Here is a 14717-nt window from a genome sequence, read left to right as displayed (position 1 = left end):
ATATATGTACCACATCTTCTTTATTTAATCCTCTATCGAGGGACACTTTAGTTGTTTTCAAGTCTTGGCCACTGTGAGTAATACTGCAATGAATATAGGTGGTGCATATATGTCTGTGTGCAGATGTTTTTGTTTTTCAGGTAGATACCTAGTAGAGGGATTGCAGGGATTGCATATGGTAGCTCTGTTCTGAATTTCTTGAGGTATCCACTATACTGTCTTCCATAGTGGCTGTACCAGTTTCCATTCCCACCAGTAGTGAATTAGGGTTCTTTTTTCTCCACAACTTCTCCAACACTTGTTATTACTGTCTACCTATGTGATTTTTTTAAAAAAAATTGTGATTTCTGGTTTCTAATGTCAACTTTATCATTAATTTAGTCCTGAACATAAAATTAATTGCTTTGTACTATAGTTTTTGTACCTCTACATTAAGGATAATAGTAACAGTTCCACCTAACTTCAAAGGCTATTCAGAGGCTTTCAGTGGTTAAAGATTTATACAAATATAGGTAGAATGGTGTATATTCACTTTCCTTTCTTAGTTATCCAGTTTCTAAGCTTATCTTTTCTAGTAAATTATTTTCTCACAGTCCCATTATTACTTAAAGGGACCCCAAAACACATAGTATCTTAGAGTACTGAATATACAATAAAAACTTGGAGCTGGGATATGACCCAGAAAGGGTCACAGCTACCTTTTGTGTAGTTATGCTCTTCTTGGCTATGTACTACATTGTTCCTTTTGGCTCATAAATGAGAACTCAGGGAGGGAATATTACTTGTCTTTTCTTATTTAGTTGACGTACAAGATTGCATTAGTTTCAGATGTATAATATAGTGATTTGATATTTATATACCTTACAAAGTGATCACCACAGGAAGGCTAGTAACCACCTGTCACTGTGCAATAATATTATGCTAATAATTAACTGTATTGCTTCTGCTGTGCATTAACTGGAAGTTTGTACTTCTTATTTTTCTTCCCCTTTTCTGCCCAGTGCCCTCCCCCCCACCATTGTCCCCTCTGGCAGCCATCAGTTTGTTCTCTGTATCTATGTTTGTTTGGTTTTGTTTGTGCATTTTGTCCACATATAAGTGAAATTTTACAGTATTATTTTGATTGCTCATAGTTTGTGTGCACTGTCCTCTCTAGCATTAATTTAATCACATCACAGCTAATAAAGTTACTTTTACACAAGTTAATAAGACATCGGGTTATTTCTTTGTACTGTTTGAAGGGCTATTTTGGACATGTTTTCCCTATATTTGAAACAATCAACCTAATAATTTTTTTCAAATCATATAAGAAGAGTGGGGTCTTTTTGTTTATTTTTTGGTCATTTCAATATTTATTACATATGATCTCATATCCATTTGACCATCTGTGAAATAAGATTTTTAAAAAGGTGAATATATAGAAGAATTCTTAGACTAAAATAGCATCAGGAATGATACTTACAGTGTCTGTGTACTTGCTACAGAGTAGGAATTATAAAATGATTGAAATATAGAGGCAAGTAAGATTTTACATATTACCAAGACTTGATGAGTAGAAAGTAACTATAAACCAGTACATCATATTTAAAAGAAACATCTAATAGATGGAATGGAGGAAAACCTCTATATGTTAAAATATCACCTGTATGGAAATCTGTTAGAAAGTAGAAGCAGCCTGACCAGGCGGTGACGCAATAGATAGAGCATCGGACTGGAATGCAGAGGACCCAGGTTTGAAACCCCGAGGTCACCGGCTTGAGCGTGGGCTCATCTGGTTTGATCTGCTGTAGCTCCCTGGTCAAGGCACATATGAGAAAGCAATCAATGAACAACTAAGGTGCTGCAACGAATAATTGATGCTTCTTGTCTCTCTCCCTTCCTGTGTGTTTGTCCCTATCTGTCCCTCTCTCTGTCTCTGTCACACACAAAAAAAAAGAAAAAAAGAAAGTAGAAGCAGATTGGACTACATTTGGTTGTGTATACACGGGGGAAGTAAGATGTAGTGTTAAGATGGATATGGATAGAATATGGAATGATTTCTTACTGAATTACAAATGTATTATAATCATAAATGTAGTATAAAATAAAAACAGAAACAATATAAGTTGTAGGAGATTACAGCTACCTGTACCATTGCTGGAAATTTCATTTTCTAAAAGCAGAGTACCTTAAGACTGCTTGAGGTTCAAGAAGTATAGCTGTGTTCTTATTTAATTCTTACTGGAAAGAAGGAACACTCTTTGGTCCTTAGTTCTCAACTATCCTTTTGGTTCTTTAACTACAGTCATGTACCATATAACAATGTTCCTGTCAGTGATGGACCGCATATATGACAGTTGTCCTATAGATTATAATGTAACTGAAAGTTTCTATCACTTACTGATGTTGTAGCTGATATAAAGTAGTGCAGTGCATTACTCACATGCTTATGGTGATGTTGGTGTAAATAAATCTACTGCACTGCCAGTTGTGTAAAAGTATATAGCATATACAATTATGTACAGTACATAATACTTGATAATGACAGTAAATTACTATGTTACTGGTTTATGTATTTGCTATATTATAGTTTTGATCATTATTTTAGAGTATGCTTTTTGTACTTACAAAATAAACCATTTGCTGTAAACCAGTATGCAGCAGCAGCTTCATACATCTCATGTTTACCATTCTCTTGATAACATTTTTTCTTGTTCTTGATTTAATCTTGTATCATTTCATGCAGTATCATGCTGTACAGACTTATAGCCTGTACCATGCCATTTAGGTTTGTGTAAGTACACTCTATGGTGTTCACACAATGATGAAGATGCCTAACTATGCATTTCTCGAATGTATCACTGTTGCTAAGCACTGCATGACATGGCGAAGCTGAAATGATAAGACCCGTTAGTGTTTCTAAGTGCCAAAGAAAGGAAATGTTATAATGACATATGTACTCTGTTTAGGAAAGCTAGTTTTGTTTTTCTGAACTTTTGAAATCAAAGACATTAGCAGATACCTTAAGATGATTGGGAAGTTTTAAAAGTACAAAGTTAGAGAATGCGATAATAAATTATACTAAGGAGGAAGAAAGTTGGAGGGATAGTTTGAGGCATCTAATAAACCAAATAATTGTCTGGATTTATTTGAAAGGGTTGTGTTTTTTTAAGAAGAAAAGTCAGTAACCAGGCATGTATTTTTTAATAAAGATTATAAACCTATAATTTTTGCCAAGTAAATTAAGAAAAAGCGAAGGTTTGGTGAAAATGGTAAGACAAAAGGAGGCTATTTTAAATAACATTATACACACTCACCAGCGTCCCTGAAGCCTGACTGGAACCTACACCCTCAGGGAAGATATACTAGCCTCATCCTCCCGACTCCACTAGAGGCTCTTTCAGTGACTGAGCCTAACAAGCAGCCAGCATGTAGAGGCAGCTGGAGGCAGATCTCAAGATACCCTGGGAGTTTAGCTAAACTGCTCCCTGCCCCAGTGGTGGTAAAAGTCAGACTTGGTGTGCAGCTTGGTCCTTCCTGCACTCACCGAAGCCCGGCAGAAGCAGCCACAAATTGTGGATCGATTGTAGCTCCAAACAAGTTGTTGAGGGCCAGTCACAAACGCATCTTACATTAGTCTGCACCAGGTTCCTTCCAACAGGCCTAGAACCAACACACTGAGTAGCCAACTTCAGACAATGTTAGAGCATGATTCCAGTTAGCTTCACAAGCAGCATATCCAAAGGGGACACTTGTTCGGCACCAAATCTAGTGAGTTGAATTCCACTTCCTGTGGTCAGCCACCTGCACAGCATCTTGCAAATTTTATAGAGGTAGAACCTCACAGTCAGCTAGCCTGAGGGTTGATCCCACACACAATGGGCCAGTAGCAATCAAGACTCAATTACAACAGGAAGGCCCACATAACTCACACAAGGGAAATTCCTGAATCACCCAGCTCAGGTGATGAAGGAGATTGCACCACTGGATCCAACAGAACCACCTTACTACATATGGCCACCCCACAAAGACTGAGAATCGTAGCAGATCTAATATATAGAAACAAACACAAAGAGGCAGCCAAAATGGGGAGAAAAAGAAACAGGCCCCAAATGAAGAACAGGAGAAATCTCTAGAAAAAGAGATAAATGAAATGGAGATAAGCAATTTATCAGATATAGTGTTTAAAGTGATGGTTATACGAAAGCTCAAGGAACAAAGTGAGAGCTTCAACAAAGAGATAGCTAGCTTTAAAAAAGGACATAGAAACCATATAAAGGAACTGGTCACAAATAAAGAATACACTATCTGACATAAAGAAAGCAGTGGAAGGAATAAATAGCAGGTTGGATATAGCAGAGGATAGAATCAGCAATTTGGAAGACAAAGGAGAAAAGAAACACCCAATCAGAGCAGCAAAAAGAAAAACATTTAAAAGAATGAGAAGAGTGTAAGGGAACTTTGGGACAGCGTGAAGTGAAGCACAACAACGTCCATATCGTAGGGGTACCAGAAGGAGAAAAGAGATCGAGAACCTATTTGAAGAAATAATGACTGAAATTTTCTCTAACCTGATGAAGGAGAAAGTTACATAAGTCCAGGAAGCTCAAAGAATCCCAAACAAGATGACCTAAAGAGGCCCACACTAAGACACATCATAATTAAAATGCCAAAAGTTAAAGACAAAGAGAGAATCTTAAAAGCAGCAAGAGAAAAGCAGCTAGTTACCTACATTAGTATTCTCATAAGTCTGTCAGCAGAGTTTTCAATAGAAGCATTTCAAACCAGAAGGGATTGGCCTGAAATATTTAAAGTGATGAAAAGCAGGGACCTATGATTAAAACTGAAGTAGAGGCCCTGGCTGGTTGGCTCAGCGGTAGAGCGTTGGCCTGGCGTGCAGGAGTCCCGGGTTCGATTCCTGGCCAGGGCACACAGGAGAGGCGCCCATTTGCTTCACCCCTCCCCCTCTCCTTCCTCTCTGTCTCTCTCTTCCCCTCCCGCAGCGAGGCTCCATTGGAGCAAAGATGGCCCGGGCGCTGGGGATGGCTCTGTGGCCTCTGCCTCAGGCGCTAGAATGGCTCTGGACGCAACAGAGCGATGCCCCAGAGGGGCAAAGCCTCGCCCCCTGGTGGGCATGCGGGGTGGATCCTGGTTGGGCGCATGCGGGAGTCTGTCTGACTGCCTTCCCGTTTCCAGCTTCAGAGAAATGGAAAAAAAAACACACAAAAAAATGAAGGAGAAATAACTTCCAGGCAAGAAAAAGCTTAAGGAGTTAGTTACCCCCAAACCAGTACTATAAGAAATGTTAAAGGGCTTGCTTAAAGAAAGGGAGGAAGGAGGAGGGAGGACTGAAGAGGGTAGATGAAGAGGAAGAAGAAGAAAACAGAGGAACATAGTTAAAAGAATAAAATGGTAATAAGTACATGCATATCAATAAGTACATCAAATGTAAATGGCTTAAGTGCTCTAATCAAAAGATATAGGGTAGCTGAGTGGACAAGGCAACAAGACCCATACATATGCTGTCTACAAGAGACCCACCTCAGAACAAGAAAATAGACACATACTAAAAGTAAACACATGGAAAAAGATATTTCATGTGAATTGAAATGAAAGGAAAAGTTAGGCTAGCAGTACTTATATCTGACAAAATAGACTTGATAGAGCTGTGTTGCCAGCCTGATAACCTCAGCTGACCTCACCTATAGCTTTGGAGCTGAAATGTCCTGTGAGAATTAAACCAGATTGGGCCACAATTCATAGACCTTCATCTTTTGCTTATATGATATATAATTGGACGTGAGCTATTCCTAGAAGTATATATTGTACTTGACCTTGGGTGAGGCAGCACTCTGCAACTATCGCAATTCCTGAAGTATTGATGAGGAATCTGGGCAGTGTACTTCCATGACCACCTTTTGCAAAGCTTTTGCAAATTTTAGGACTAATATGTATGAAGTACTTATCACAGGTCTTGATACAAAATAAACCCTCAATAATAAGCAGCTTTTATTAGTTTATTATCTGCTCTGTCCTACTGAGAATTTTATTTCAGAGAAGACAGATATATGTATATAAGATTTATAAAAACCAAAAAGCTGGCAGGAATATTTAATCTTTTGGAGAAATGGAATGAAGCTTCACAGTGCACTTATATCTGAATGGATGAACTAATGTGTAGGAGCTCATGAAATGATACTTAACAGAAATTGATAAAGTCTGCTGCTCTTAGATTATTAAAGAAAGAGAGAGGGAGGAATAAAATCATTAGAGAGTATAGAAAAATATTTCTGTACAAAAATGTTCATAATGGCATTAATTATAATAGCTCAAATCAGAAGTAGCTTAAATGCCTAACACAGAATAGTTAAATATATTATGGGGCATTTGTATAATGAATTATAATACAATCATAAAAGTAGATTTTGAAGAATATTTAATTTTATAGGGAAATGTATTTGGTAGAATGGTCATAAATAAGCCAAAATATAAACTTATGGATATTATCTTCAGTGTATAAAATATTTGTGCATGTATGGAGAAAAGTCTGAGGAATAAAATAATTTACTTGTTATTGGGGATGTTAGGTTGCAGGTAAGTTTAATTTTTCCCCCTCATCCCCAAACCCCTATAATTAACATACATAGCTTAATAAAATCATTTTTCCCACTTGTTTGTTTTTAGCATCTGTAAATGAAGGACTGGAGAGACCTGGTTTAATAGTGTAAAAAAAAGTTTTAGATATATATTCATCATTTTATGGCTTATAATTAATATGACTGCCCCAAAGTCTTTATTAATAAAAGTACAGTCCAAAATGAAGGTGGTAGTAGTGTATTTATGCCCAATTTTGGGTAGTGCATCTTTGCCTAAATTTGAATAACTGTCTCACACCACATATTATATAAGGAATTGATCATTTATTTTCTTGAAAAGACTTGGGAGGTATATTTAAAGTACAGTTGACCCGTGGACAACAAGGGTTTGAATTACACAGACCCAGTAATATGTGGATTTTTTTTCTCTTCAGTAAATGTACATTAGGCCCTTTGTGTCCCTGGGTTTTATATTTGTGGATTTAATCAGTTTTCAAATAGTACTAACAGTATTCTCCCAATCCATGGTTGGGACAGTCTGGGGATGCAAAGGGCCAATTGTATTCATTGTTCTTTTTTTTTTTTTTTTTTAATAATTTTATTTTTTTAATGGGGTGACATCAATAAATCAGGATACATATATTCAAAGATAACAAGTCCAGGTTATCTTGTCGTTCAATTATGTTGCATACCCATCACCCAAAGTCAGATTGTCCTCTGTCACCTTCTATCTTGTTTTCTTTGTGCCCCTCCCCCTTTCCCTCTCCCATTCCCCCCTCCCCCCCCCACCCCCCGTAACCACCACACTCTTATCAATGTCTCTTAGTTTCACTTTTATGTCCCACCTATGTATGGAATAATGCAGTTCCTGGTTTTTTCTGATTTACTTATTTCGCTTCGTATCATGTTATCAAGATCCCACCATTTTGCTGTAAATGTTCCGATGTCATCATTTCTTATGGCTGAGTAGTATTCCATAGTGTATATGTGCCACATCTTCTTTATCCAGTCATCTATTGACAGGCTTTTTGGTTGTTTCCATGTCCTGGCCACTGTGAACAATGCTGCAATAAACATGGGGCTGCATGTGTCTTTACGTATCAATGTTTCTGAGTTTTTGGGGTATATACCCAGGAGAGGGATTGCTGGGTCATAAGGTAGTTCTATTTTCAGTTTTTTGAGGAACCACCATACTTTCTTCCATAATGGTTGTACTACTTTACATTCCCACCAACAGTGTATGAGAGTTCCTTTTTCTCCACAGCCTCTCCAACATTTGCTATTACCTGTCTTGCTAATAATAGCTAATCGAACAGGTGTGAGGTGGTATCTCATTGCCGTTTTGATTTGCATTTCTCTAATAGCTAAAGAAGATGAGCATCTTTTCATATATCTGTTGGCCATTTGTATTTCTTCCTGGGAGAAGTGTCTGTTCATATCCTCTTCCCATTTTTTTATTGGATTGTTTGTTTGTTGTTGAGTTTTATGAGTTCTTTGTATATTTTGGATATTAGGCCCTTATCTGAGCTGTTGTTTGAAAATATCATTTCCCATTTAGTTGGCTTTCTGTTTATTTTGTTATCAGTTTCTCTTGCTGAGCAAAAACTTCTTAGTCTGATGTAGTCCCATTCATTAATTTTTGCCTTCACTTCTCTTGCCTGTGGAGTCAAATTCATAAAATGCTCTTTAAAACCCAGGTCCATGAGTTGAGTACCTATGTCTTCTTCTATGTACTTAATTGTTTCAGGTCTTATGTTTAGATCTTTGATCCATTTTGAGTTAATTTTTGTACAGGGGGAGAGACTGTAGTCCAGTTTCATTCTTTTGCATGTGGCTTTCCAGTTTTCCCAGCACCATTTATTGAAGAGGCTTTCTTTTCTCCATTGTGTGTTGTTGGCCCCTTTATCAAAAATTATTTGACTATATATATGTGGTTTTATTTCTGGACTTTCTATTCTGTTCCATTGGTCTGAGTGTCTATTTTTCTGCCAATACCATGCTGTTTTGATTGTCGTGGCCCTATAATATAGTTTGAAGTCAGGTATTGTAATGCCCCCAGCTTCATTCTTTTTCTTTAGGATTGCTTTGGCTATTTGGGGTTTTTTATAGTTCCATATAAATCTGATGATTTTTTGCTCTATTTCTTTAAAAAACGTCATTGGAAGTTTGATGGGAATTGCATTAAATTTGTATATTGCTTTGGGTAATATAGCCATCTTGATTATATTTATTCTTCCTAGCCAAGAACAAGGTGTATTCTTCCATCTCATTATATCTTTTTCGATTTCCCTTAACAATGGTTTATCATTGTTCTTTTTTAAGACTTAATCATCCCTGGATTTTGGTATCCATAGAGTTCCTGGAACCAATTTCCTGCAGATACTGAGGGGCAACTAAACTTTTGTGAGAATCAAAAATTATACAAGGGCTCTGCCCAGCTGGTTCAGTGGATAGAACATTGGCCTGGCATATGGACGTCCCAGGTCTGATTCCCTCCCTGTCAGGGCACACAAGAGAAGTGACCATCTGCTTCTCTTTCTCTCTTGCAGCCAGTGGCTCGGTTGGTCCAAGTGTCAGCCTCAGGTGCTAAAAACAGCTCAGTTGATTTGAGCATCAGTCCCAGACAGGCTGTCAGGTAGATCCTGATCAGGCTGCATAAAGGAGTCTGTCTCACTATCTCCCCTCCTCTCTTAAAAAAGAAAGTTATATATGGATTTTCAACTGTGCTGGGGGTCGATGTCTCTATTCTCTATGTTGTTCAAGGGTCAACTAGAATGTCAAGTGGAAGAGAGATTAGATTTATTTTTTATTCCTTAAAGAAAAGATCTAGATCTAGGTATAATGGAAGAAAGATGCAGGAAAACATTTTAGTACAGGTACTTCTAATAATTAGATACCCCCCACCCCCCACCTAATAATGGTCGGATTTTGGTAGAATAAAGTATTCCAGTTTTTACCTGACCAGGCGGTGGTTCAGTGGATGGAGTGTTGGACTGGGATGTAGAAGATCCAGGTTCAAAACCTCGAAGTGTCCACCTTGAGCACGGGCTGATCCAGCTTGAGCGCAGGCTCATCTGGTTTGAGCAAGGAGTCACTGGCTTGAGTCCAAAGGTTGCTGACTTGAGTTCAAGGTTTTCTGGCTTGAGCAAGGGGTCACTTGCTCTTCTGTAGCCCCTGGTCAAGGCACATATGAGAAAGCAATCAATGAACAGCTAAAGGTTCTACAACAGAGAATTGATGCTTCTCATTTCTCTCTCTTCCTATCTTGTCTATCTCCCTATCTGTCCCTCTCTCTGCCTTTCTCTGTGTCTCTGTGACACACACACACACGCACGCGCGCGCGTGTTCCTATAAATAAACATCAAGAGTTTTATAAATATGTTTATAAGATATTTCAAAAATTAAATACATAACTAATTTAAAAATAACAGGTACATTCAAATGTCTTAAATACCAACTTTTAACACTTTGGAAATCAATAACTTATTACTATTGTACTTAGTTGACTTGTTTTGGTACAGACCTCTGAACTGAGTTTTTGCCTGCTGTGTTTTCTGAGCTCTAGGCCAGTTATTTACCACTTGTATCTGTGTGTCTATGTGAATCAGGATTTTTATTAATACTGTGTAACCAAAAGAAAATGCATAAATTGGACTGACACTGACTGATGTAAGACTGTAATTACCATCTCTGCTCTCAGATTTTTATATTCATCAAAACAGATTCATTGTTTTAAATAATTGATTTATTTAAACATAATACTGCTTTGACCTGTTTTGTATATAGGAATCCAGCCAGAAATTGTTTGATAAAGATATTCTACTATTTAAGGATATTTGAAAACGTCTGATATGAAGGATGGTCAGTTTTTACCTATAGAACATACGAATCTTTCAGTTTCTCTTTAATTCTCTTGCCTTAGTCAAAGCCATCCTCACCTGTCATCCAAACAACTCCAGAAAGTTTCTAATTGATCTCACTATTACTACTCTGGCTCCTGGAATTCATTCTTCACAAAGCAGCTAGAGTGATCTTAAAATATATAAATATAATATTATGTACTTGTTTGGAACCCTTTTATTCCTCTTCCTGTTATCTCCAATATCATTTTATACCTTTTTATTTTCCAACATGTAAATGAACAAAGCTCTTAGCTGGCTCAGGGCATTTCACTTCTTTAATGCTTATAATCCCTGTTCTTTATGCTTATAACTCAGCTAACTCCTCATCCTTCATGTTTCTTTTTAAAGGTGACCTCTTTAAAGTAGAGGGTGAAAACTAGACTCCCTTTAATCTCTCTAGGTTAGAATTTGGCACGTGACCTAACCTTGTATTCTTATAAACTCATCTGAGACATTCAGAATTGGATCAGGAAAAAGAGTATTGTTTCATCTAACACAGTGTCCTGTGGCATAGTAAGATTTTAGTAAATATTTTTGAGGGGATGTGTGCATAATTCTCTTTCAAAGCTAGAAGGTAGATAAGGTAGGGACCTGTTATAAGAACAAAGGTCTTCTTTCCATTTAATACCTAATGAAACATAGACAGTATATTTAATAGGTTTTGGTTGTTTATAAATATTCCACAAACTTGGTAAAAAAAGTAGGCAGACGAGGGTAAGTAGCTTGACCAAAATCATATTGATGTTAAATGTCAGTGCTAGACTGAGTTCTGTTAAGCCCTACAACTCTACAGTACTTAATTTAGCTCTAAGAAAATATCAGGTCTACCGGAAAGTTCTGTTCGTTTCTGTCACAACAAGTTTCAAGACATAAGCACATGTTTATTTGGTGCATGTGTGCCTCTCTATTTTTATCATTTAATGTATACATACTGACGTAGCAAATTAACTAAAACAAAGTTGATTCACGTTAGTCTTATGTGTGAAGCGATAGTGTACCCATGGCTACTGATAAAGTTCATTTACACCACTGTAAGTTTTACGAATTTCAACAAGGAAGAAATGCTACAGAAGCATGTAGAAATTTATTGAAAGTGTTTGGTGAAGGTACAGTTTCTGATAGGGCATGCAGAAGATGGTTCGGAAAATTTGAAACAGGTGATTTCGACCTTTCTGATAAGCCACGTTCTGGGCGACCATCTTTGATCGATGACGATGTTGTTAAGACCATGTTGGAGCAAGATCCTTTTCTGACAACATCGGAGATTGCAGAAAGGCTTAATTCAGCTCAGCAAACCATTTCGGACCATATTCGGAAGATAGGATTGGTGTGGAAATATTCAAGATGGGTGCCACATGAATTAAGTCAGAAGAATTTGGATGATCGAGTCGTCATATGCACATCTCTGCTTGCTCGGAACAAAATTGAGCCCTTCTTGAACCGAATGATAACTGGGGATGAAAAGTGGATTACCTACGAAAACATCTTAAGGAAAAGGGCATATTGTGAACCCAGAAAACCTAGCCCTTCCATCCCTAAACCAAATTTGACTCTGAATAAGAGAATGTTGTGTATATGGTGGGACATTCGAGGACCAATACATTATGAGCTTTTAAAACCGAACGAAAAGCTCAATTCGGAGAAGTATTGTCAGCAACTGGATAATTTAAAGACAGCAGTCCAAGAAAAGAGGCCGGCGATGTTCAATAGGAAGAACATCATACTACATCATAGTAATGCCAGGCCACATTGCTGCTTTGGGGATTCGTCAAAAAATTGCAGAACGAGGCTGGGAAATTCTTTCACATCCACCATATTCCCCGGACTTAGCACCCTCCAACTATCACTTGTTTTTGTCCTTACAAAATTTTTTGAAGGGCAAAAAATTCAAAAATGAAGAAGATATCAAACAAGCACTGGTTCAGTTTTTCGCATCAAAAGATAAAACATTTTTCAAAAATGGGATATACAAATTGCTCTCACGCTGGCAAGAAATCATTAATAATAATGGCAATTATATTATTTAATAAAGTTTGTTGATGGTAAGAAAAATTTGTATTTTGTTTTATTCCAAAAACGGACAGAACTTTCCGGTAGATCGTATACTATTAGTGTAGAGGCTATAATCACAGAGAGAGCCATTTTTCTTCATATAGAATCTATTTCTCTAAACACTTACATACACTTAATTCCAGCTCTCTAAAAAGCCAGAAGGAAAAATTCACTTCTCGTTAGCTGAGATAAGGATGTGTCTCTGCATTCTCTTGACACATATTTTGAAGTGATGAGAATAAAACTACAAACAGAGTAGGTAGATTTTATTCTGTTCTTTCTCATTAACGTGCTGATTCAGTTAAGGTTCTGTTTACCTTTAAATACCGGAAAATCATAATAGTAGCTTAAAAAATGGGAGAAGGGTAATTTTCTTACACAAGAAATCTAGAAATGGCAGTCAGAACTGGTTCAGTTGCTTCCTCATCCATAGTGGTTTGGCTTTTGCCCTCCTGCTTCTTATCACACCTTTCACAGAGGTGTAAAAGGACAAAGGGATTTAAATGCCATTATTAGTAGATGGTACTTACAAGAAAGTTTTATGGTAATCAGAGTTCTTACATCACATTGCCAGAGCTGTATCAAATGACCCCTTTGTCTAGAAAATGATTAGGGAGGCAGTGAATAGAGTCTGTATTTTGTACTCCCTTCATTTAATGTCTTCTACCTAGGTAGTCCAAGTACCTAATATAATAATAATGCATTGTACTTTATAGATTTACATTGGTGCAGAAGCATACAGTGGAGTTTAACCAAGTGGCAATGGCTAATTCAGATGGATCCGAAGCTATGCTGAACAGAGTGATGACGAAGGATAACATTGGTGTGGCTGTGGTGTTAGAGGTCCACAAAGAACTGTTTGGAGCAGGTGAGTGCAGTTTAAAATACTCTTACTAAAAATAAACACCATTCCATGTTTTCCCATCTCAAACTTAAGTACAGATAATCTTGCTGTTCTTGATTGCACAGTTATTTTCTTGTCTTTTGTGGAAAGTTGAGGGAGATTGGCAGGAAAATAGCACTTATTATGTTTAAGAATTATATATTTCGGCCTGACCTGTGGTGGCGCAGTGGATAAAGCGTCGACCTGGAAATGCTGAGGTCACCGGTTCGAAACCCTTGGCTTGCCTGGTCAAGGCACATATGGGAGTTGATGCCTCCAGCTCCTCCCCCCTGTGTGTGTGTGTCTCTCTCTCTCTCTCTCTCTGTCTCTGTCTCTCTCTCTCCTCTCTAAAATGAATAAATAAAATAATTTAAAAAAAATTAAAAAAAAAAGAATCGTATATTTCTTGGGATATTAGTAAAGATATTTAGTGTGCCATTAATTCCAAAAGATTATTTGAAATAGAAAATAGTTTAGTTAGGTTGAATTTGTAAATTATGATGAGTTGTTTCTATTCTTAGCCATATTTTTAGCTTCTTGAGAGTGAAAAGAAAGCTTTTGTCTTTAAGATTAAGTACTTAGCACATTTTCTCTAATTTCTTTGTTATATCTCAGTTATTGTCAGGTTAAGAGCTAGATCTTTTATCTATCTGCTACTTTTCTTTTATATTTTAAATTTTTTATAGCTTGCATCAAAGTCAGAAACTGATTATGTGCTCTGCATATCTAGACCTTTCTTCTCCCTTTCTACTGTTACCTTTGAGCGTTTCATTGTTTATTTAACTATACTTTAGGCAAGAGTAAGGAGAAGCTATAAGAACACATTTGGGCTTTTATTTATAATTTTCTTTTTTACTTGCTAGCTGTAAAAGAAAAGATTTTTTGCTTTGAGTATTTATTTTAATTCTTCAAAGACCGTGCATATCTGTCAGACCTCCTTTTTTCACCATTATTCAGTTGATCCATCATCAAAGACAACCAGTTTTTGATAGGATACTTTAAATTTTCTTCTTTTTTAGCCTCTCTATTTTTATCTTTTATAATATGTCATTTTTAGTCTCATTCTTCTCAAAAGTTTGGTACATTTTTTTGTTTGTTTTTGTTAATGTGAAAATTAAATTTCTTTTGGAGTTTTGCTCTTCTGATTTGCAGAAGAGCAACTAAATTATACATTGGACATGTTCACAATGAAACGTGTCACTCTTATACTCCTAGAAGAAGAGGTAGTATTATTGAAGTGCTTATAACCCCTTTGAAGGGGCAAGCTTTTAATATTTAATACAGTGGATATTTATTTAAGCTACA

The 14717-nt window shown here is 36.9% G+C and overlaps 1 protein-coding gene across 3 annotated transcripts in view; it reads left to right on the top strand.

The window, feature by feature from the left end:
• Positions 1-14717, top strand: part of CNOT6L (CCR4-NOT transcription complex subunit 6 like) — a 128297-nt gene that overhangs the window by 97102 nt on the left and 16478 nt on the right. For all 3 annotated transcript variants that reach the window (XM_066386957.1, XM_066386956.1, XM_066386958.1), the window contains exon 9: positions 13246-13397. In XM_066386957.1, coding sequence (XP_066243054.1) covers positions 13246-13397 — 152 coding nt within the window. The remainder of the gene's footprint in view (positions 1-13245; positions 13398-14717) is intronic.

This window comes from Saccopteryx leptura, chromosome 5, assembly GCF_036850995.1.
Source record: "Saccopteryx leptura isolate mSacLep1 chromosome 5, mSacLep1_pri_phased_curated, whole genome shotgun sequence".
Classification (NCBI taxonomy): Eukaryota; Metazoa; Chordata; class Mammalia; order Chiroptera; family Emballonuridae; genus Saccopteryx; species Saccopteryx leptura.
Note: the sequence above shows the minus strand (reverse complement) of the source record. Positions and strands in the feature narration are given on the sequence as shown.